Source organism: Cheilinus undulatus, linkage group 22, assembly GCF_018320785.1.
Source record: "Cheilinus undulatus linkage group 22, ASM1832078v1, whole genome shotgun sequence".
NCBI classification, from domain to species: Eukaryota; Metazoa; Chordata; class Actinopteri; order Labriformes; family Labridae; genus Cheilinus; species Cheilinus undulatus.
In genome coordinates this window covers 16243302-16268740 of record NC_054886.1, presented here as the reverse complement: position 1 = coordinate 16268740, position 25439 = coordinate 16243302, and the positions used below count along the sequence as shown (strand labels likewise).

The following is a 25439-nucleotide window of genomic DNA, read 5'->3' as shown; positions in this document are numbered from 1 at the left end:
TTAGTCCCCAACATCGATACTATAAGTAGCCTGTCTCTGCGATAAATTTTTGTTTTTGTCTTGGTGTTTGGTGGTTTTACACTTTTTCTTCTAGTCTCTTGCTTGCTCTCTCTCTCTTTTTTGTCGAGTCGAGTCAGTGAAATGTAAGTAACTCTTCATGTCTTTCCACATAAATGCACTAGATGGAAGTAGGATATAAGAGAAAACACAGCTGTGTAAATGTATAGCACCACATAAAGCAGCTAAACACCACCATCAGTGTATCTGTTTGAATATATGTGTTTACAAACGGTAGTTAACTATATCACGAAGTATCCTCTCTGAGTGCAACGTTCATTACAGTGGACGATATTCAGGAGAATTAGTGGATTGCTGTGACTATGAGCCTATTTCATGAGCAGTAGGCTACTTCAAAACAACAGAACCAAATACGCACTTTATTGTGAGTAACAACAACCAAAGAAGAGGTAAAAATGACATTATATTCCATGAAACTTATATTTCATCGTCCAGGTTTATTGTAATTTAAAGGCCGTTTTCAGAATGGACCAGAGCAGACTCATGGATGTGAAGCTAACAGGGAATGTTAAGAAAGTGGCGGAAACGTATCCTTTTGACCTTCAAAATAAAAGTCTCCTGTACAGCTCTGTGAATTCAGTTTAAGAAATGAGACATAAGTCAGTGTACTTAAAAAAATTAACTAGTTATTCTTTAACTGCTGAGTTTAAGTATTATGTTCAAACTGATGATGTGAGACAGCAGACATTGGATCAACCCGAAACTGAAGATTAAAAAAACCTCAAAACACAAGTTTATTTTGTATCTTTTTTGTTTTATGGACAGCATTTGTTGTCTTTAAGGTAGATTTTCATCCAATTTACCTTACCTTACCTTTACCTTATTTTTTTTACTGAAAAAAGGGAAATATTACATAAACTTGAACAGAAAGTTAAAAAGTCCCAAATGTATTTATAAAGCACATATATAAACAACTCATGCTGACCAAGGTGCTGCACAAGACAGATTATTGCAATGGGAATTACATTTCCTTCAGACACTTACAGCACTCACATGCATGGCAATGCTCCAACACTTAATACAATTAAATAGGAATAAAAAATATACCTGACCCGCCATTGAGCACTACTGAATAAGACTACAATATTAATATTGAAAGAGACATTCATTTTATTTTAAAGGGCTTTCTTGGGAGGAAACGACTCATTAATGCAGAAAGTGTAAGACAAGACATTTAGTATTCAAAGAGGTGGCCTTTTTTTTTGTAGCCTTTTATTTTTTAACCTAAATTTAGGACTGAATGCTTTGGGAAATTAATCTAATAATAATAATATTCTTTTTTCCCCTATATTATATATTTTTGTATGTGATTCTTTCTTAAGTTCCTCATCTTGTGTATTTTTTGACCAACCTAGGCAATAAATCGTTCTTTATAAGAACCAACACATTATTATGTAGTTCATACTATGGCTAAACCTGGAAAAATTATGAAATTGCAATGATCTGACTCATATTGCAAATTCAATATGAATCATTTTTTTAATTGAAGGAAATGAACATTATTCCATTCTTATTTCTAATAAGAAAAACATATACAAGAACAATGAAACTAGGAATTATTTTGTAAACTAGTTTAAAAATATTGACTCTTGACTGGTATTTTGATACACGTTTCAGGTTCAAGAAAAATTGCACCCTTTATGATTTCAAAGTTGCAGTAGGACATATTGCGATTTAATCTAAATTTCAATTAACTACCCAGACTTACCTAAAATGTGAAAAAAAATGGACAATTTGTTTAAAAATGTTTAAATGTTTAAACTTTAATACTTGGACTTAAAGGTGCAGTGTGTAAAACTGAATATCAACATCTAGAAGTGGGTTCTAAATTGCATTTCTCTGCTGGAAACTGTGGCAACCAGTTGAATTTAATACGTATCTGTAATGTCAATACAATACAATAAAATACAATAACTTTATTTTTCCTTTTTTCCTCTATGTTACCATGGAAAAATGGAAAAATCCAAGATGGTGGCATCCATAGAGGGGACCCTCCCTATGTATGAATTAATGGTTTATGAGTTGTTTTTTTGTTTGTTTGTTTGTTTTTTTCAAAATAGCTATTTTTGAATTTAGATAACTAAAAACTTATTTAGATAGACCGTCTTAGAAATGTTTTGCTTTATTTTACCAAGTTTGTTCAGCTAAACGCTACTCAGCTAAATATTACACACTGCACCTTTAAAGTGATCAAAAATAATTGTAAATTTGCCTTCATAGGTACTGATAATTTTATCAAAGACCTAATACATCCAACCAGTATCTAGTCAATACTAGTCAGGAAAAAAAAAAAAACTATCAATTGTCATCTTTACTGTTATTTATTCAGATAACGTTTAACACCAGCCGAATGATCTTATTTGATCGTTTCATGATGTGATTGATTTTATTTTGAAATACGTAACCGGATGCTGTTGTTCTTTATTCTAAGAACTTGGCCATTTTTGTCCTCAGGGGGGTTGAGGAGCTCCTACCTCCCGTCCTCTCCTCTCACACACGCTGCTGGTAACAAAGGAGACAACAACCGGGGGATGATGGTTCCTCAGACAACAAGCCTGTCAGAGAAACAATAAGACACTCAACCGGTTTGCTTAAACGCTGTGGACATTTTTTCCCCAGACTGTGTTTTTAACGGCCGTTTTTTTCTCGAGTTAGCTAAGTTTACGGAGCACTAACGTCTCTGCACCCTGGAGCGAATTTTGACCTAAAGCCCTTTTTCTCCAGTCGAAGCTAACTATGTTGGATTGCCGACTGTAAAGCCGAATGACAGAAGAGAAACAACCCGACACGTCTGAGTGAAATGGTGAGTTTTAGTTTCCTTTTTATATGTGTTTGAATTAAGTTATTTTTTTGGTGTTTAGCAGGTGTGGTTTTGTCCAGTTTTGACGGTTGAGCCGGTTAGGCACCTGTTCTCTTATGGTAAAAACTGCTGTAGGCTAATACTTGGCTAAAATTGGACTCTTCAAATGTCGTCAGACCTTAAAGACATTCTTATAACTTCTTCCATATTGCCGTAGTACATTTTGCAGTTGAACATTTTTCTAACATTGTAATGCACGATTTATTTGGAGGTACGAGTATCATAAGAGATCTTTGCAAACTTTACTTTTGGCGTTTTATGAATAGCCTACCATAGAAAATACGGTAATTTATTTTTATGTTGGGAAATGCGTTTCATGTTTGGTTTACAGTCATTTAGCATTGCCAGTTAATTGGCATAACTATTGGCAATTCCGACTGAGATCCTTCCTTAAATATCAGTGTTAAGAAGATCTATATAGCATATTTAAATTTGCATTTTTTTTTTTTATTTCTCCTATTTCTAGACTACTCTCCATGTTTATTCCTTTTTCCTGTATCCCCCCCCCCCCACCCAAGTTGGGTTGTGTTTGTGTGTGCTCCCTTTTCCGACACACCTTTTCCGTCCCTTCTTCCTGTCCAACGTGGAGCTTCCATGCACATCACATGTATTGTAATGGTAACTCTCTTAAAGCCCCCCTACCCATTTTATTTACACACACACGCATTGACCCATTAGTCTCTGGAGCAGATGGCACACTGTACACTCACTCATTCACACAGCATTGTGTTAATGGACTCCCCTGTAAGCACTTAAGGATTGTTCTCAAGCTGGTCTGATTTAAAGGATCACACTATATCTGATATGTATGGGACTCACCAGGACAAATACACTCATTGGAATGAATGAGTGGCCCACTGACCCAGCTGAAGTCTGTATGTCTGGAAGGGACCAATGGACTTTTGGATGTAGCTATTGAACTAACCAGGTCAATAGAGCAAAACGAGACAAAAGATGAGTGAAGTCTGGTGGAAGGCTGATTGAAGAAGAGTCAAGGGGGGATTGTGACCTCAAGTCTGGTCTCTTAGTCAGTGTATTAGTGTATTTGACCCACAGTCAGAGTGTTAAACTCACAGCAAGTGCTTTGTGAGAGAACACGCCCTCCTATTTGAGGTTTTTATGTCACTATATGGACAATGATAACAGCCAGAGGGCCACAACTGAAACCTGGAAAGACCTACAATACACCCACATAAATACAACACTGTGATGACGTCACACCTTCTGAGCCGTTGAAAGTAGAGCATTGTAAAATTTCTATTCTTTCTAGTTAAAATCAGCTCACTCCTTTTTAATACCTTGAATTCCACCATCCTTTATTTAATGCATGCTTTATAGTCACCAAACTGAAACTTGAAGCAGTGTCTGTCTTACTGTGCAGCATGCACGTCCCTTCTAAACTGGTCTGACTAGCTGGTGCTCTTTCTCAGTAACACACATTCATTCGTTGAACGTCATTTAAGGCTGTGTGCAAAAGCTACCTAAGAGACAAAGAATAGTACAGGTGTCTGCAATGGTATTGTTTACCCGCTGATGTTAGGTTTTAATTTAAAGCATCGTCTAGCCTGGGCTTGGTTTCATATGGACTCACTTACACTTTACACAGTAGGAATGGCCTGTTCATAGAACAAATTACCAGTTTTTATTCATGTTTTTAAGTAGTTATGCAAAGTCTAGAGACTTGCCAGAGGCATAATTTTAAAGACAAGAGTCAACATTGATGTAGCTGATGTCAAGACATCCTACATGTGTGAAAAGTAAAAGTCTCATCACAATATGGTGTTAAATCGTTTCTTCTTCAGACAATAATTCAACAGTTTCTGATTTTAAAAAAGTCTGCCAAAATATGATTTTCATTCAGTTAAGTACAGTGGCCCATAATCATTATGAGGAGTTATACAGCCATGATCTATATTCACGTATATTTATGTTAAAAACATTAAAACATGATCTAACAATTAATTTGCTGAAATATTCCAGAAAATGTAATGATAAAGAATACAGTGGAGTACCAGCTGACCGAGCTGAGGGATGTCCAACTTTTTTTCCACATATGGAAATGTCTAAGAGTTTTGAGCTCACTATCATATACTGCACCTCGAGGATACAAAGGTTAGTAAAACCAATCTAATGTAGGTTAAGATATTCTTAGTGATTGAGTGTGCTCACGTGGCTGGTTAGTGTTGACAGGGCAATGAGCCAATCAATTTAAGGATTTTGGAGAGGCCAATGAGATTTCAGGGGGTCCTGGTTGGCCCTGGCTACCACTAATAATGCTATTGGTTCTGCTATTTGCTGTGGTAATCAATTAGGGCGTTCTGAACTAAAATATTATTACTTTGGTTGCAAATATGTTTAACATTTACAGTGCCATCTTCACTTAGTCACAAGTTTTTAAAAAAACAAATAAATTCTTCTTGTTTAAATGTTTGTTTGGACTGCCTTTGGCCCCTGGGCCATAGTTTTGACACCCCTGACCTAGCTTAAAGTTACTGTAAGGAGCTTTAGCTTGTGTGTGTTTCGGAGAGACCTGATAAAATAGTACGTGTTATGATGACAGTTTTGCTGATAATTTGCCCATGTGTAAGTAGTATTAAAAATATCTGCAGTCACATTTTTCATTCATTGACTATCTTTTTTGTGTGAAATGTAAAATCAAGGGTGTTTCTGCAACATGCACTCCTTCAATTTTTCTGCCACAGAAGTTTAAAGAAAAAGTCACCCTTTACGCTGATGATCTCATTTACTTTTTTAGGTCTTACAGACTAGTTAAAACTCCTCTAAGGAACTTGAAAGATAACAATCTGGATCATGTTTTTACTTAATATTAATTTCAGTTGAATGGATTAATATTGAATTTATTTATCAGTTAATTTTTGTGTATTATTTCATCCCTACTACTCATGCAGTTTTGTAGTTCCTAAGGCTGCATTCCATTTGATTTGGAAGTTGGATGTCGGAGCTTGGAATGATATCATACCCAGGTTGGCTGCGTTCCAGGTACTGTGAGTTGGTACCTCATGGTGCTGAAGTTCCTGAGTCAGAATTCTAACTTCAGGGTGAATTGAAGATAATGTTTCTGACTAGCCTCACAGAATCTCTGGGTTTCATCATCAGCTATAATGCACTATAACTCCCTCAGATTTCTGTAGGCTAATGCTTTGTGAACAATAGAAAACATTAAACAATTATGGGATGTCTTGATAAGTTCACTGATGTTTGAAAAATAGTTGGAGTGTGCCTTTGAGGCGCCAGTATTGAGGATTTATTGATAAAAGGCTGCAGTTTCAAATTTTACACTTAATTTCACAGTTTGAGCATTATACTCCTAACCTATTAGTTGGCTATTTATTCATCATTCCAAAGTACTCTGGACAAAATAATGTGTTCAATTTTCATGATCAGAACATTTAACAAATAGCACTCAAAGATAATACATTTTTATAAGCCAAGTAGAGATCAAACAATTGTTAGAGCATTAATTTGACCTATTTATTTGAATATGTTATACATTAAGTGATGGATGAGTTTCTCTCAAACCCAGCTGCTACATTTATTGCTGATTAAAATATTGAAGCTGCACGCTAAAGTCATAAATCATGGAATCCCACAGAGCGCAGTAGTGACATCCTCTCCTGCATGACTCAGACAGAGGATGACTAACCCCAGTCTGATTTGGTGTGGTGTTGCATCAGCTGTTACACACTTTCAAAAAAACCCAGGGAGGAGAATCTGCAGCACGAACATTTGGCCGACCAGAATGGAAATTGAATTTCATATTATGGTCATCATGTTTCTTTTTATAGAAACTCTAAGGGCTGACAGAGGCCACTGCCACGTTTCAGTGCTTCATATGAATGGCTTGAGAGTTTGAATATGGAAATTTCTCTGTGTTTTAAATGAATTTTAAAAGAGAGGTGTCCGTTTGCAACCTTCTTTAGAAGATTTATTCTTTGGCTATCAGATCCTGATTTTGATTCATTTATGTAAACAATAAAGCAATGCACACTTAGGATCATATTTTTTATTGACACAGCTGCAACAATGCCGCAGCTGAAGAGACTGTCTAAAGGGGAAAGGGTGTTTGTAGACAAAGTGAAGGTAGTACATTACAAGGTGCTTAAGAATACTCAGCCAGTTCAGGGTGGAGTAATTATTTTTGTGTTTAAACAGCAGTTAATTATTGACTGGATTATAGTAGTGTATTATGAATGGTACAGCGATCCCACACACAGGAATACCATATTGAATAACAGCAATAAACAGGGTCATTTCAAGAAGCTTGGTCACTGTGTCCTCATACTTAAAGGTACATATGTAGAATTTTGGCACAGAAATGTCTCTAAATTCATTTTTTTTAAATCCTGTTATATGTTTTTCAGTTGAGTACGAGCATTTCCTCATATATATCCAACAGTTTTCAAACCAAAAAAGTTTTTTTGATTTTTATAGTTGGAATGGTCTGTTTCTTGCAAGGTAGTGGCCATGATAGAGCCTCCACAGCCGCCACAGCATGGTTAATGTTGCTATAGAAACGCTGGATGCCACTTCAGAGACTGGCGTGAGTAAGTGGAAACTGCTGTCAGGAGCTTTTACTGTATCTCTTTCATGTTTTCCGCTGTGTGCTTGTGAAAATCCATGATTATGTTCTGACATTTCCAAGTTGTGTAGAGGGGTAGAAGTGCTTTACCACGCCCACCTCCACCTTGTTTACATTTCACTTGGCTGTCTTGGTTTGTGAGGAAGCAATCCCAGAATGCTTTGTGAGTACCTCAAGGTGCAAACCAGAAAGGCCACTTTTAACAGTTTTTCTCCCTTATGTGAAATTCATGAAGCAAATATGGTAGTTTGTTAGTAAACACACCATATGGAGTGAAGTTTTTATTGAACATGGGCCTCATTTCCAGACGAGAAGAAAGCAGCGGAGGTGGAAGAGCAAAGCAGTATGTCTCCACCCGTCATTTTTGCTTGCTTTGATTGAGAGCCCCACTGTAGTGGGATTTAACACAGTGTGTGGACAACAAACATGATATAGCAAATGAAGGGCTGTTTGTCAAATGAAAAAAAAAGTAAACTTTGATCAGCCTTTTGATTATTTGACAAAATCATGGTTTTTAGCTGTAAGTCATCCTTAAATAACACAGTCTTATGGAAATGTCAGGGGCATTTAAACTGGAACATTCAGTGATCTGGTTTAATTAGCTACAATCTATACATATCATTGGAAACACACAGAGGAATGTGTTCTCACCAGAAATGATTGGACTCTTGCAGTACAAAGTTCATTCCCATGATACCTTGCTATTGTCAAGGAATCTGTAACACAGAACTCAAAGTCTGATCTGAGGATTTTCCTGTGTACTGTCTGTGTTTATAGTCCATTGTAAATGTTTATTTCAGCCACAGACAATCACTGTTATTATACTGAATCATGCATTTTTTAAAAGAGGTCACAGTGAACGCCTAACCCAGCAAAATAGAACTTTCTTGTTACCCTCAAGTCAGATATTTAATCCAGACATAAAAATCTAAGAAGATTAGAAGAAATCCTAGAAAGCCCAGTCATACTGTGACTATATAAATGTCTTTGGCCTTATTTTTTAAGTAATATGTGTTTTAAAAGATGAAGCAATTAGTGAAAAAATGGTAAAAGAAGTGTGCTTCTTTATCTCATAATTGTAATATCAATCAATGAATCAATGAGGGGTCAAGACCATCATCCTCAGCCCTTGTATGATATACTTACATTTCAAGAGTGCTAAAGAGGATCTGCACTGTTTTTACTCATCAAGTCTTGTTATATTTTTTTTTGCTGTGATATTTTATAAGTGGAAAAATAGAGTCAAGATCAAAAGATAGGTCAAGATCTTGAGAAAAAAACAGAATATTGATGCACGTCCACTCAGGACTTTCATAGGTATAAAATCTAAATGATTAAAATGTCTGTTCCTTTCTTATACTCATCAGGTGATGATGCTCACACTGACCTTTGCACCCAAAGCCTGACCTACGATTGGTCAGGGCTGGAAGTGAATGCACCAAAAGGGAAGGCTTCAGCCAAAATGTCAGTCCAGGGGCCACCCCAGCCGCCCACATCGCCTTTACCCCTTAAACCTGAGATCAAACCCAGACCAGAGATCCCCCCTAAACCACCAACACAACCCATCTCCCCTCCTCTGGGGGACAGAAGCAGCAGTGCAAGCCTCTCGGGAGGGAAAGTTAAGAGGATTGTGGACAGGTTTACCAGACATGAGTCTTCGAAGAGTGAACCTGGGGACCTTTGTGCCAATGGTGCAGCAGAAGTTCAACAGAGCAAACGGTTCAAAAGGCCACCTACGATAAAGCCCAAACCAGGCCGGGCCAGTCTGCAACTTCAGCTCGGAGGAGAGCAGGCACCTCCACTGCCTATGAAGAGGAGCCGAATTCCACAGAAACCAAAGGAAAGCGAGGAGAAAGAGGAAGTGGAGAGCATCACTGTGGAAGGAGGGAGATCAGGTACACGGAATTTTTCCTTTTATAGTGAAATTTTCTTTAAGATCTGAAATTTTGTTATTATTTTTAATATGTTTCACATTTTCTCATCGTCTTTACAAATGCGTTAACATCCATAGTTTTCTGTGCCAATTGTTAAAAGCTTTGCTATTAACCAGTTCCCTTTTGCACAAACAAAATAACTTTTTTCATCTTTGATGTGAAGGAGAGACGATACAGTTGCAAGAGATACAAACAAAATGCCCAAAGCACAATGTCAGCTGGAGTTAAATTAAAAGAACTTAATAGGGGAAATTAAATAAATGGGAAAAGAGGAAAGAAAGCACAAAAAAGAATACATTGACTTTTTAAAATTTTCATGAAGTTAATGTTAAGGAAAAAATAAACTTGAACAACAAAGCTTTAAAATAACTAAAGCTTAGGGTGAGTTTAGTTAAAAAATAGAGATATATATATATACGACAGTTTTCTCATTTCTCCAGCTTTCCTCCGTTTTTCTTTCCCTTCAAACATTTTAGAGCTATATTTTGGTAATAGATAAGTAAAGGTGCTTTGAGTAGCTTTCAGTTTGTTGTGGTGCAGCCGCTGTGGTTCAAGAAACATTAAGAGTTATCAGTTTTACTTTTAGTTTTTTAAATTAACAGCAAAAAACCTCTTACAGAAACTTAAATTGAAACAAAAAACCCTCCTCAACACAAAGAAAAGAATATCAGCATTTTTAAAAAGTGAGGAATGAAAATCTGGACAGACATAGAAAAGGAAAGAAAATAAATTAGAGAAATATTTCATTCTAGCAGCTTAAGATCAGATTCTGTTTGTATGAAATTAAAACTTTGAGAGCAGTGGAATTATGAAACACACAGGTGTGGTGCCGCTGGCTTATCTGAACCAACAGACATAAACAGGTTCAGTCAGTCAGCTGACTGTGTGTGAGTGTGTGTTAAATAGGTAGTTATGTGAGCATCGTCCTAAGTAATATGAAAGCAGGAAGCGGTGCTCTGGCACTGTAATAAGCACTTTTATCTACTCCCGATCATCTTATTATCATTATTGCTTGGTATTATTTAATCATGAAATCAAGCACATTAAATCTGAAAGACAGCTGATTTTATCAGCTGTGCCAATGTATTCAGCATTTTCCTTACTTTACAAAAGAGATCTATGAAAAAGTGACCTTTTATTGATTAAAGCGAGATTTGTATTGTCTTCTACTGTTACACACAGTACTCACACTTCCTTGTTTTGGTTCCCTGTCAGCAACAGGAACCCTCTGTGAAGGTTCTCAGCATGTGCCATTAATATTGATCTGTTTCTGGCTCAAAAGCTAAAATTCTTTGTAGTGGTGTTTAGGGTTGCAGCTAACCTTTATTGACAGTATTGTCCGGTCAGTGGGTAAGACGAAGGATTAGTATTCTAGAGAACAGCGTGACATGATGCAACACAATACACTATAACAGTGGTTCCCAACCTTTTCCAACTCAGGGCCCACTTTTAAGTTTAAAAAATTTCCCTGACCCACCTCTGACCCCATAAATACGGAGGCCATATAATGCACTCTCGGAGCACTTTTTTTTTAAATTGAAGATTGAACATAAAGGACTGAACTGAGTGCAGGAGAAACATGTTGGAAGCTCCACAGTCGCTAACACAGCATCTGTAACATGTTGCAACACCTTCAGTATTACAGTTTTCAAGGAGCTTTCATTTGCTTGTCACATGTCTAATACTTGAAGGAAAAACAAAACAAAATAATTTAAAAAAAAAAATCATTTTATTTTGGAAATGATTTGGCGGCTCACTTGCAATACCTTCGCGGCCCACCAGGGGGCCACGGCCCACAGGTTGGGAATCACTGCACCGTAATATATTACATGATGATTCGATTTGATATAGTGTGATACCATATGAAACACTACCATATTATATTTTGAGGTTACAGGGTTAAGTGGTCTACATCAGAGGACTGTCCTATAACGGCACACTATCACTGTATGCCTCTCAAACAGGTGCTTTTCAGTAGCCTAAGAAAGGTGTCAAGTACTTAGGCCTCCCTCAGTTGAAAGTCTTGGTTTAGGCTAATTTTGATCCTGTACCAAGTTATATTACTTGTGATTTTAAAATATGAGTTACTCTTAATTTACAATGGCTGGAAAGGTCAGAGTCGTAAAAATGGTCCCCTTTTGATATTTTAAATGGTTTAATAGGATAATAGAAACGTTTATATGGAATGGTAAATGTCCTCAGTATACACCTCACCAAACTGCAAAGACCAGCTGATAGAGGAGGGCTGGGATTACATAAAACAATTACACTTTGAATTTCAGACCCCTTCCCTATTATTGGACTCTCTTCCTTGGTTTTGTCTAGAACAATCTGTTCCTGTCCCTTTGTCACCCATACAAAGTCTGTCGATCAAACCTGCTTGAGGAGTTAAATTAAAAAACGGACACTATTCAGTGCCATCAATGCCATACCATAACACCATACAGCACCATACACTATACAATACGATACCACACCATATGACACCACACCTCATAGTATGGCAGAATAAGATATCTTATGATAACATGCAACACCATAAATCTGAAACCTTACAACACCATTGCATATAATACAACACATACCATACCTAGCTATATTATTAGCTATACCTGGCCTACGATAGCAGCGATATCACTGTGTGGTTATTCTTTGATAATTAATGTATCACAAGACAATACTATTATTATCATCACATTACCTAATTAACTTAAGAAAATGCCCCTTAAAAGTGTAGGGTTAATGTAGTTATGGTGTTGAAAATGAAGCCAATGCTAAAGAGCAAAAAACTGCAGTTCCTCAAGTGTCCACTTGAGAAAGTTCTAAATGCTCTCATGTAAAAATGCCCGTTTTTTAAATTACAACCTGGTTAGAATGACAATTCTGGTCAGAATATTTAGTGTCTTTATGGGCACACTATAAAGACTCAACCGTTCTGTTTTAAAGAGGAGGTAATTTGCGTAATTAGGGGCATGGCTTTTATGATTGCAAGTCAGCACAGTGTAGCTGTTTTTCAGGAAGCGTATGACTCACCTCAATTCTACCTTTTCTTTCAATATCAACACAGTTTCAGTAACCAAGCAGATGACGTCACTCAGACTTTGTAGTATACTCTCCAAAGTTTATGATTGATTCGATGAGATTGTGTGTCAGTTTCAGCTCTTGTTTCCATTATCTCCTAACTTAAAATCCTACTGTCCCATGTTACTGACGGTTTCCTCCTTCCTGCTGTCAGTTTCTTCTTTTGTGATGCAGTGGGTCTCTGTGTATTGTTTTCTCTTTTTTTAAATAAGATAATTATTTTTAACTTTATAGCCGATGGCTTTAAAGATCTGCCTATATCAGCTATAAATATCTGCCATACGAACAAATGAGTTAGTGGAGTTTTGGGCTGGTCCAACAAACCTACTTCAGCTGAAGTCTTTGTCTTTATTCATCATCATTCCTTACACCTTTAGTTTGTTTAAAGGACTGAAATATGTTCATCCTCGAACTTAAAAGTTTGTGTTTGAAGACTGAGGTTTTAGGCCTGAATTATGTTTAAATATCAATGTCCATATCTACTAAAATTAATTTGTAAATATCAGCATGTTGGCAAAAATCTTTTATCGTGCATCACTATTTTTAACTTAATCCAATTATTGTATAATGAGTCAAGATAACATGTTGCTACACCCATGTTTTCTCCACCTCTAGCTAAGACAACGAAGTAACAGAAAATAACAAAGAGTTTCATCCGTGGCTCAATCCCCTTTCATCTGTATTGAAATATATATTTTTAAATAGAGGTCTGTGCTGGCTAATGTGGAAAATGTGTTGTTTTTCAGAACTCCCTGACCCACTTAACCTTCATCCTGAACCCCTCCACTCCACCTCTTCCATTTCCTTTTGTCAATATTGGGTTTTTATTTCCCCTATACAACCCTCCAAACTTACCATGAATATTTTAACACATCCCTTGCTGTATTTGCATTGTGATGAACTGCTGACTCGAATGTCCAGCCTTCAGAGTGAGGAGCTGTTAAGAAGAAAGAAGCTCTTCAATAAAAAGCATCAGTATCTGTTGATGCATATGGAAGCAACTTCAGCACAATAATTATCTTTGGGTTCGAGCCCCATATGTGGCGCAGAGTTAATCACTGCTTTGTTGTATTTTATTTCATGTTATAGATATCATTGTCCTTTATTTTTGATACAGCTCCTGATGGAAAAGAGGTGGAAATTCAGCCAATCGGAGGAGGTGAAGCAGAGGTGGAGCACAGTCCAGACACTCCTCTCAGTCCCACCTGTCAACCCAACTGTACCTGTGTGTGTCACCTTGAGTGGCCTGGAATGAAACTGATATGGGTTCCTGTGGATGCTGCAGAGGATGGAGGAGACGGAGACGGTGGTGAGAATTGTGTGAAGGAATTTTTGGAGAACTATGAAGAGGTGATAGTGGAACAGGAGGCGAAGGAAGAGGGAGAAGAGGAAGGGAAGGAGGAGACTGAGGAGGAGGAGGAGGAAGAGGAAGAGAGGGAAAAGGAAGGGGACAGCAGGGTGGGGGATGAGGTTGACAGGACTTCTGTGGTTGATGAGAGTGAGCTTTCAAAACAAGACAAAGCAAAGTTTCATCATTCTTTGGGCGTTTTGTTGGCAGACGGTCACAGGAGACGATCAGACCCGGGCCCTCACTCCATCATCACCTCCATCACTGTCACCCGCTCTCAGTCTCCACCTGTCCCCCCTAAACAGTCACAATCCTCCCACAGTTCAGTACAGCAAGATACGATACCCACATGTGATGAAGAGGAAAGTATTTACGAGGACACTATTTGTGTCATCGAGACCCCTCCTAAAAAGACTACTTCTGTGTGTAAGGAGCTGGATATTCCTCTTATTAAAGTCCGAAAACCAGCCCGTCGTTCCAAACTGTCATACAGCACCTCAGACCCCACGTCAGAGTTTCAGAACAGTAAAGAACCTGCCCCAAGCCCAGAGGATGTCCCGCCTGCCATCCCTCCAAGGGTTCCCCTGACACAGGAAAGCCGGAGCCTCACACCTGTTCACCGCGCTGGCATTCCTCTACCACAACCCACTGTGGATGAGTGGCGTAATCTGCGGCCCTCTTCCCCTAACAGCTCTGCTGGCAGGGGTCTGAGCCCTCATCGAGCTGTCACTCCACCCCCACTCAGCCCTCACAGACCACCACCTCCGCCACCAAAGACCGACCCAAGGAGGCTCAGCAGTGCCTCACTGCAGTCCCTCACACAGAGAAAAGGTTAGCACTAAACAAACATGTTCATACAAGCATGTTTGTGTGTATAAAGATGTAATAAATGCAAGATCTGTTTGTTTTCTGTGGATTAAATAAATGAGTCACTTTTCCTTTCTTTTTAGGAGGTGGGGAGAGTGGAGGAATTGAAGGAGAGAAAGAAGACATGCCAGAAGATGTGTGAGTTATCACTCTCAACTCTGATCTAATTTACCTGTTTTAAAGGAATAAGGCAGATAAAGTTCTATATTTAAGTGCATGACAATAGTTTCAAAACACCTTGGCTCATGACTGATCCCATTAAAAGGTGTTTTCTGTGTTGTAAAAGTCTGCTGAAGTAGCTGGTTTCATTTTGAAATAGAACTCTTACTGTTCTTGGGCTTTATATGTAATTTGATAAAAGAAAAGTTGAATGAGGAGGATTTATTACTTGTGTCTTTCACTCCATGATGGACCTTTTGATTTTATGCTGATTGATTTTTTACTTCTCTTTCTGTAATTCTTTTTTAGAATCCCAGAAAGAAGCAGCTCCCTCAAGAGGCAGACTTCATTCAGCTGGGAGTCTCGGCTGCAGGATGGTGAGGATGTTTGTCTGAAAATCAAGATTTCTTCAAAAATTTAATGCAGCTGAAGTTTCTCTTTTAAAATATTTTAACTGTTACCAAAATTTCCCTTGGGAATATCATACAATAGTATATGATATGAAGTGATAACACATACAGTCCTACACAACTATAAAACTTTGTGCCATGTTTTCTCTCAGAACCTCTTTATCAGACGTACCGTGCCACTGTCATCACCAAAGAGATCCGACGCCAGACAGTCTGCCGTAACATTAGTAAAACCAGCGCAGACTATGCTACGGACTGGAAAGCACCTCGCTCCGGTGCTGGAACCAGTACTGGTAGTGGTTCAGGGACTGCTACTGGAAATGGGGCCCTTAGGAGCAGCCCTGTGCCCACGCCGGGACAGAGCACCCTGTGGCAGGAGCTCCAGCATGTTCGAGAGAGTGGTGTGCTGGAGCAGCTCACCCCTGACCAGTGCAAGTACCAGGAGGTGAGAGGACTGATGGGAAAAGAGAGGGGAGAGGCTAATGCACCAAAGAGAGATTACGTAAAGAAAATCAATGATGAGAGGAGAAGAGAAAGAGGAGATGCTGTATCAAGTTTTAAATCACATCTCAAAGTAATAACTGGGTGGTTTTGTATAAATTAAGATCCACTCGGCCTTGCTGAATCACACACTGATGTTGTATAATATTGATTAAATGTCGTATGGTTCTTGAAAGCTTTTAAATTCTCTGCTCAAAGTTTCTAACATCAAGATGGAGTTTTCATGACAAAAATCCTGTCAAGTAAACAAAGTGGCACATTTGTTCTTGGGAGCAGAAACATGCAGTTTTGGGGGGAACAAAACAAGTTGATAAGAGCAAAAATGTCCAGCGAACTTGAGTTTTAGTAACAGGAAGTAGAGAAAGATCTTAAACAGTGGTCAGGCTCATAGGGAGTTAGCATATCAAATATTTAGGGTAAAACCTGACTTCAAAAGTAAGGAATAAGATTTAAACTCACAGACAGCCAGAGAAGGAAAGCTAAGACCAATGTAACATAGTCACTTCTCTTGTTATGTGTTAAAAGCCTGACTTTAGCTTTTTGGCTTAACTGGTCTTTAATCACGGAAGACACAAAAAGATAGGATTACCCGGACTAAGAGGAGCGGTAATAAAAGTAGCTTGAACTTTGGGTCAGAGAGTGTGATAATAAGACCTACAGATTTGGGATCATTAAAATATCGTAAAGTGACATGTTTTTTTTTTAATTCCTACTGAACAGGGCATGACAGGAGAAAGATCATTGGTGCAAGGTTTTCATGAGGCATGGAGATGAGTGTCATCTACATAACAAGTAATGTTCATGCCTGCCCAATGTAGGAATTGTCCCAGGGATAGCATGGAAATAGTAAATATGAGAGGGCCAAAAATAGACTCTTGGAGGGACCCCCACAATCCAGAGAGTTGAAAGAGGAAATAATATCTCCAGAAAAGATCTTCTTTTGCCTATGCTGGAACATCAGTCAGATTTTTTTTGGTACTTTATTTTAATAGGGCACAAATTTAGCTCAGTTGATAGAGCACCCACCCTGGGGTCCTCAACACACTGATTGTGGGATTGATTCCCAGTCTTGGCACTGTTTTGTGCATGTCTTCCCCCACTGTCCTATCTGAATGAAGGCAAAAGCCCCAATATAATGTATAAAAAAAAAAGCTTTTTTAAACCTTATTTTTTTTATTTTCTCATAAACAGAAAAAAATCCAGAAAACACAAGACAGAGTCATTGCAAGTAGGTCAAAATAGATATTTATGTATTTATGTTATTTTTAAACTTTTAATCCTTCTTGTCCAAAAAGGAAGCAACATTTTTTCACAAAAAAATTGAGCCTTAAGGTCATGAAAAAAATAGTCTAACATTATAGAAAAATGATAAAATAACAGGAATATTTTCTTAACTTTGCCCAATAAACTCAACGTTGCACAACAGGAAAAAATAAAAGCAGAGGTGATTAAAAACCTATACAGCATAAATCCACCAACAAACATTGAATATTAAAAATTAAATAGTTATGAGTAGCACATACAATACAACCCTGGTTTATTTCCTGGCTGTACAATAATGTCTTTTTTTGTTTTTCAAAGAATGTACACAATGAGTCAACCTGCATTTTCCAGCAGTGATTTATGGGTTTTCCTACAAAGAATATGAAGATAATAGTGATATTTTCAACATTTTCATCCCTCGGAAGAACTTTGTATTTAACATTGCATTGAAAATGTTTCACATGTTCAATACAGGAAAACTACAAAATCAAAGAGACCCTTATACAACTGTTTCACTCAAAGGCTGAGGTTCATATTTGTATTTTTTCCCTCACAGAGCATGTTTGAGGTTCTGACCTCTGAGGCCTCTTACCTCAGATCCCTGCGAGTTCTGACTGAACACTTCCTGGACAGCCGGGAGCTGGAGGAGACAATGATCATCATGGACAAGAGGACCCTCTTCTCCAACATCCTGCGGGTCAGGGAGGTCAGCGAGAGGTGAGAAATGGCGGCAGAGGGGATGAAGGGAGATAAAGAGGAAGGGAGATAGGAAGAGGGTGATTTACCAGATGAACTACAGCGAGGTCACTTGGCGGGAGATACGGAAAGATGGGAAGGAAAATAAAAATGTTATGAGTCATTTCCTGAGCTGAGACCAGGCCTATCTTACTGCTTTATGGCTCTAAATCTTTTCTGTCTGACTTCACAGGTTCTTAAAGGACCTGGAGGAGAGAATTTTCCAGGACATAGTCTTCCCTGACATCTGTGACATCATCCACTATCATGCCCAGCACAACTTCCCCGCTTACATTGACTATGTCCGCAACCAGATCTACCAGGAGAAGATGTACACCTCTCTCATGTAAGGAGCAGAAGTCTGTTCTCTCCATCTGAATCAGTGATTTTTTCCCCTCTAGGTTATTTTAAAGAGGAATTATTGTGTTTCTGATGACAGGAAAAACAACGCACAGTTCGCTACAGTCATTAGTCGTCTCCAGGAGTCACCACAATGTCAACGGCTGCCTTTCATGTCCTTCTTACTGCTGCCCTTCCAGAGGATTACGCGCATTAAGATGCTGATTGAGGTAAGAATCAACGGTTAACTCTTTTTAAATAAATAGTGGCTGCTTTCTTCAGTGCAATGAGATTTAAATCTAAACCATCAGACTTGAAACATTTCTATTTATTAATGCACAATTTTCTTTCCTTTTCTTGAGTCTTCCTTTATAACTTTTTTATTAAATGAGCAATACAGTTGAAAATACCACAGCACTTACATGTATATGTGTCCATACATGCAAACACACAGACTTTGGATCATTCATGAAAACAAGAGAAAACAAAAAGACAATAATACTGATAGTTTGAAGGGGGAAAATAATGAAAAAATAGCCATGATAACAATAAGGAAAAAGGACCTTTCTAGCATCTGCTACCTGTATTATTCTTGGATCAACTCCAGACACACTTCCTATCAATGGAATGTGTTTTTAATATAAGTTAAATTCAAATAACTTGTTGTTTGTACTTCATTTGTTAAAAAACACTTTACTAAAAAATAGTATTTTTTGATGTTGTGGACAGATCTCCAGGGAATCTAACTTTATATTGAAGGTGCAAATGATCAGTTTACAAACTTGCAGCTTAAGGACGGATAAAGAAAAAAGTAAAAATAGGATTATCTTTACAGCGGACAGGGTCATTTTAGGGTTTTCCCTCTGCTTTGAGTTTTTTTAAGCTAAGCTAGCTACCTCCCACTCCTAGCTTAATAATAAACATGAAGGCTTGAAGTTGAGCGTAATCATCTTAGTCTTGAGTAAGCTCATTTCCCACAGTGCATCTTTTGCTTTCAGTAGAAACATCAACGTGCATCAGTCTTTATAGGATCTAAGTTCAGTCTAGACTCAGTAATAAAGTTTGATACAAATTCCAAATGACAGATTTGATTTAACAAAAAAAATCAAATTTAAATTAAAGAAAAATGCTAAATAATACAATGAATGAAATCTCTTGAAAAGTTGTAATAGTTTTTAGTTTTGTTTTTGTTTGTTTGTTTGTTTTTTAAGGATTTCTATTTTCTTCCCCAGTAAGAAAAGAGCTCAGTAGTTGGCCACTGTCATAACTTTGCCACTGGTGCATGACTACAATGCAGTTAATCTTCCTTCAGTTCTTCAGGTGTCTAAAAAATGCCACCGTAAGTTGGCAATCAGTAACCCTTCTCCTCCCCTGCCTGAAAGATAGAAAGTCAGTAGTTCATGACGGTGCCACGCTTTGTGGATTGTCCTCATTCCAGCGCATTCTTCCTTCATCATGGCCTCTTGACCTATCAACAAATACAGACACACCTCAAACTCGTTACCCTGTTTGCTTACAGATGGAAAAAATGTATCCTGACGATGCTGTCCGCTGCAGAAATAGAAAGTTGTTGTTTGTCCGTTTCAGAACATCCTGAAGAGAACAAAAGAGAGGACGAACGAGGAGCAGGCTGCCTCCAAGGCTTTGGCTTCAGTGTCGAAGGTAAACTCGCCTGACTCGTCACCTTCCACATAACATGACTCTTGAGTGCCTTGCATGCCTGTGGAAATTTGACGTCAGCCATTGTGCGAGTGAATGATTTTCTATTGATTGAGCTCTGCTGTGACAGTGAGTCATTCGTGCCTCTGAAGACAAAGGCAGAGTGAGGCAGAGTTTGCTCAAATGGGGGGATATTTGAGAGTTTTTGTACAAGGAGTGAACTCAATACTCTCAGGGAGAGTTTTGTAACCACTGCTGGAGGGAACATTACATTTCTCAGGTGTGAAAATATAATCTGACAAATAACTAAGAGTTTATTTATTAATTGTTCTTTTTCTCTGTCCTATTATTCCTCACAGATCATTGATGAGTGTAACACACAGGTTGGAAAGATGAGACAGATGGAGGAGCTGATCTATGTCTCTAACACACTGGAGTTTGAGAAGCTCAAGGTAAGTTCAAAGAAATCATAACAAATGGATGTGAAGCTTTTGATGTTAGAATTTAATCTAAAAAAAGAACAGAGAGGAAGGTATCAAACTGGGCTAAATATAACCCACATTGTTTAACTAGGTCTGTATGACTTGAGATTTAAACAGTGGGCAGAACAAAGGAATCAAAACTGGAAGTGTGTGTGTGTGTGTGTGCGTTTCCAATTATTACAAAGACATTTTTGATTACAATGGAAACCTTTCTTTTAGATGTCTACAAATGCAAAACTATCTTTTTAAAAAAGTGAATAGCATAATTCAAATTATAGTTGATGGTTATCGTCAGAGCAAATCTCTGCTTTTTATAAAGCATTCAAGAAAAATAGTACAACACTGTACATTAGAAACAAATGGGAATCAGTTTAATAAAAATATATAAGATGAGGATTGGTATAAAATGTGTTTTACACAATAAACGACCACGAGCTCACAGGTTTGGAGAGTTTGCATGGAAGAATCTCACCAGGTTCTTCAAAACAACTCAGACTAAGAACAGGCAGCTGAAAACCCCACAGCCATGCTGGAGGCTGTTCTGTGTTAAAGCCTTTCTGTAATAAAAAATATAACAATGAATGATAAAATGGCTATGATATTCCAACTAGATGTGTTTTCATGTACTTAGGAGACATTGAAGAAGTTGCTAAAAAAAGACATACAGAATCTGTTCAAAATCCTCCTGAGACCAACCACCGGTGGGAGATCATCCAGGATGTCTATGCAGCGGAAAGGCTGAAAAAAAAAAAAAAAAAAAAACTCAAAGGAAATAAACTTGATGAGAACTGGAGGAAATGGACAGGGTACATGGAAAATAATACCAACAAATAACTGGACTATTAGAGACTGAGAAGAGTGCATGAAATGTCCTTGAAAGTGTTCATGTTTGTGTTGACTTGCCACTGAAAATGTAACAGTGCAGTAAAAAATGAATTTTTATTATGTTTGAAAAGAATAAAGTCTACTAAAGAAAATTAAATCTAAAAGAGATAGGCATTTGTGTTTTTCTTTTCCAGGCTATCCCAATCATCTCCCAGACTCGATACTTGGAGAAGAAAGGCGAGTTGCAGGAAATGTCAAAAGGAGGAACTCTTTTCAACATGAGGGTCAAGTTCACCCCTATCTACCTCTTCCTCTTCAATGATCTGCTCGTCATCACTGCCAAGAAAGGGTGAGGTGAAAGTTTAGATTTTCAACAATGCCACAAAATACTAATGTAAGATATCTTGTCTTCTGGCTGGAAATTAAAGTTTTGTTGGATCAAAAAAAAGCCCTGACTTTCTCTGAAATTGACTGAATTTGATTTAATGTGACAGACAGGTTTGTTTGGTTAATCTTTTGAAATCCTAATTTTTTTTAGCCAGGGAGACTTTATTTGAAGCTATGGTGGAGGCAGTGATGTAAAACTGAACCTGAAGATGATTTTTAAAAAAGTGCATATCTTGTTGTAATGTATAACTGGTTTAACAGTGCCTATAAAAAGTATTCAATCCTGTGAATGTTTTACCCTTTTATTGATTTTATGAGCAAATCATGGTAAATATAATTTTTTTTTGAGAGAGAGAGAGAGAAAAACACAAAATACCTCTGTAATGTCAAAGTGAAAACAGGTTTTTACAAAGTGATGTCAGTTGAATAAAAGTATGTCATGTAAAGTAAGTGACTGCTTAAATATTCACCCCTTTAAGTCAGTATTTAGTAGATGCACCATTGGCTGCATCTGCTAACAGCACTAAGTTTGTGTGGATAGCCTCAATCAGGCTTGCACAACTGGACAAGGCAATTTTACTCGATACTTCTTTGCAAAACTGCTCAAGCTCACTCAGGTTGCATGGGGATCGGGGCATAAACAGCCCTTTTCAAGTCCAGGTCTTGTCTTCATGGTGTAGTGGTAGCCAGGAATACTCATTAATCACCTTTGTGGATTTAGGTCAGTCACTTTAAAGGGGGTGAATATTTATCCATATTTGATTGACATTTCTTCACGGAAATCTGTTTTCCCTTTGGCATTAAAGAACTTCTGAAAAATTATGTCAAAAAAGCAAAGTTATATTGACCATGATTGATTTCTAAAATCATTAAAAAGGTAAAACATCCAAGGAAGCGATTACTTTTTAACCAGGTCATGATGACAGTGGCTGGCTGAGTTCTGCTGGAGTATTCATTCAGCCTCATTGGAATTACTTCAAATTCTTAAGACCTTTACATGGATGAACATCTCAGATTTTCCATCTTTAAATTTGATACACATCAGTCACTCTCATAACAATTACATGTATATTGTCAACAGCCCAACTAGCCAGGAAGGGCTATTAAACTGTGTTCAAGCAGCTGCTGGGAAACAAATGGAAAGCTGCTGTATCCTGCTGGTTATTCTTTAAACTGGGGTGGTGTATTTACTTCAGAGTAATGTGTTTCTCTTTACTTTTGACATCGTAAATTAAGGTTTAATATTAAGCCTGTTGGCAATAATGGTATTCAGAAGACATGGACTGTGGTTCATTTCCAGCTGGATGCTTCTTTCTCTGCCATATGAGTGAGACTGCAGCTGGGGTCATTTGAAATTATGTGTTGTTTTCTGAGGTTTGAAACTGTCTCTGTTACAGTGAAAAGTTGTTTAAAAAATGGAAAAGAGGGAGACTGTTTAGCTCTGTTGGTAAAGCAGGTGCCCATTTATAGAAGCTAGAGCCTTTCACAGGTTGGACACCTGATCCTAGCACTCTTTGGTTTTGCTTTCCCTCAATCTTTCTCCCAATCTTTCTCTGTTCAGCTGTCTCATCATGGTAAATGCAAAAAAGAAATGGAAAGGAACATTGAAATAAACAAAGGATCCAGTTTTGACTGCATTATTGCAATGGAAATGAGCACAATAAATACATAAAAATATGACTGTATTTATTATTATTTATGATTATGATTTATCACCTCTTACAGAAGGAACTTGGTTATCTTCAGTGTTAAATTGCTTCATTTTTTATTAGAGCGGAGCGCTTTTTGGTACTCGACCACGCCCATCGCTCTCTGGTGCAGGTGCAGCCAGCAGAAGAATCTACAAACAGCAGCAGCCCCCTCGAACACTGCTTCAACCTCACGCTGCTGGAAAACCACCAGGGACGCATGGTAGAGAGGCTGATCAAAGCTCCATCTCAGTGAGTGTAAAAAATCCTGAAAGACTGCACCACATTCTTAAGAACTGTCTTTTCTTTCCTCGAAGCCAATCCTTAGCAGTCAACATAGTTCAAAATATGCACCGTCATAACATCAGGCATTTGAATGATCTGTATCTATCAACAGGTCAGACATGCACAGGTGGATGGCTGCTTTCCCCAACCCCGCTAACCCTGACAGAGATGACGAGGAAGTCATTTACGAGGACTGGGGTGAGGATAACACACAATTAGTGATACTACTGCATGTGATTGTGTGTTTCAAAACTGAAAGTTTCTAACTCTTATTTGTGGGGGTGTCAGACTGTCCCCAGGTGCAGTGTGTGGAGCCGTACATCGCCCAGCAGGCAGATGAGCTCACCCTGGAGCCCACTGAGATCATCAATGTCATCCGTAAAACCAATGAGGGTAAGAACAAGGAAGGAACATAACATAGATGCAAACCGAAATTTAATGTAAAGTATGTATAAAATTTTAAGTGTTATGTACTTGAACTGAATCAACTGAACCTGAATCAACTTCCTGTCCTTTTTTTATTTTCTAGACTGGCTCAGACAACTTTCCTATGAAAAAAGTCTAATATCCTGACATGACTTTGTGTAATTAACATCCCCCCTCCTCTGACTCTGCCTGTTTATACACCCTAATCCCCATAACTGCCTCCATCCTCCACCCTCCACCTTAGCAGTTTATTAATTTCGTGTGACTTTTTTTGCATGAACGAAACAGAAAACCTCCAATCTTTCCCTGTTTGCTCTCCTCCCGTCCCCGTGTCCTCCCCTCCTGTTTCTGCCTCTTTCTCCCAGGCTGTTACGAAGGCATCCGCCTGTCAGACGGTCAGAAGGGCTGGTTCCCTGCAGGAAACGTCATAGAGATCACCAACGAGCATGTGAGACGGCGGAACCTGCGAGAGCGATACAGGGTCATGCAGGCAGCGAGCATGGTCACCAACAGCAGGGCCAGCACCAGCAACTAACCAATCGACAAAGTTTACATTTTTTTAAAGAAGTGGACTGTGTACAAAGATTATTCAGGGACTTGGAACTTCATTTTACCACAGCCAGGAAGTAAAAGACAATGACTGACGATCATGAGACGTCATACATCTGCAATCATCTTATCTATACTACAGCAGCCCCTGAGTGTGCACTTACTGTAAGCAGCTGGGAGTGTGAGGTAGATCATTTACTGAGACTTTATGTGCATGTGTGCATTCAATAACAAAGATCAGCATTACAGCTGCACTTTACCTCCTCTTAAGAGCATGCAGCCATGCGTTAATGTATGAAATACCGATCATACCAATCCACTGCTCAGAAAGACTGTTGAAATGTCAGATCTGCTGCCAAGAGAAGATTGTGGCAGTCCTGTAAACGCCTCTTATGTCGTAACTGTCACATGTGCATGCACGAGTTAAACCCTCTCATTCCAGTCACAAACAACAGCCTGTTGTGTGTTGATAAGGAAATAAGGACAGAATGTGACACTTTTTATGCTACAAAAAGATGTAATTTTAAAAATGAGCTATCGAAATTCAAGTGTATAGGAAATTGATCACCAAATCTGACAAATCTAATCAGGAAGTGCCTTTGAATCAACTTAAAACACAAAAGAAATATTTAAAATTAGCATTAAGATCACGTAAAGCACAGAGAATTTTAAAATACATGTAAAAATGTGAGCTTAACTTTACTTCCATTACAGTTGTGTACTGTTCACTAACTCGTTAGCTCATGTGCCATTGTAGAATAATACTGTAGTGCCCCCTGCTGCTTGTTGTCATGGATATATGTGGATATGCTGTAAATATATTAAGTGTTGTAAATAACGAGGAGTTTTCTCTCCGTCAAAACAGTAGTGGTGCTTTTAATTAAAGAAAGTGTCTTTTTAGCTGGTGTCAGAGGCTTAACTTTGTGGGGTTTTTTTTATTGAACACTGATACAAAAACAACAA

The 25439-nt window shown here is 38.1% G+C and overlaps 1 protein-coding gene across 1 annotated transcript; it reads left to right on the top strand.

Moving 5' to 3' along the window:
- Window positions 1–2585: 2585 nt before the first annotated feature.
- On the top strand, window positions 2586–25375 carry arhgef15b (Rho guanine nucleotide exchange factor 15b). Its single transcript, XM_041780208.1, has 16 exons — window positions 2586–2881; window positions 8906–9433; window positions 13671–14732; window positions 14852–14906; window positions 15237–15304; window positions 15490–15782; window positions 17658–17818; window positions 18030–18182; window positions 18276–18405; window positions 19763–19837; window positions 20194–20286; window positions 21336–21490; window positions 23301–23468; window positions 23614–23699; window positions 23790–23894; window positions 24293–25375. The coding sequence occupies exons 2-16, from the start codon at window positions 9001–9003 to the stop codon at window positions 24460–24462; spliced, it is 3207 nt and encodes a 1068-aa protein (XP_041636142.1). The 5' UTR covers window positions 2586–2881; window positions 8906–9000; the 3' UTR covers window positions 24463–25375.
- The last annotated feature ends 64 nt before the right edge of the window (window positions 25376–25439 follow it).

Excerpts from the sequence above, each read along its gene's own strand:
- arhgef15b (XM_041780208.1), top strand. The coding sequence starts at position 9,001 with ATGTCAGTCCAGGGGCCACCCCAGCCGCCCACATCGCCTTTACCCCTT. Across the intron at positions 14,733-14,851 it reads GTCCCTCACACAGAGAAAAG|GAGGTGGGGAGAGTGGAGGA; the intron begins GTTAGCACTAAA and ends CTTTCTTTTTAG. Across the intron at positions 15,305-15,489 it reads GGAGTCTCGGCTGCAGGATG|AACCTCTTTATCAGACGTAC; the intron begins GTGAGGATGTTT and ends GTTTTCTCTCAG.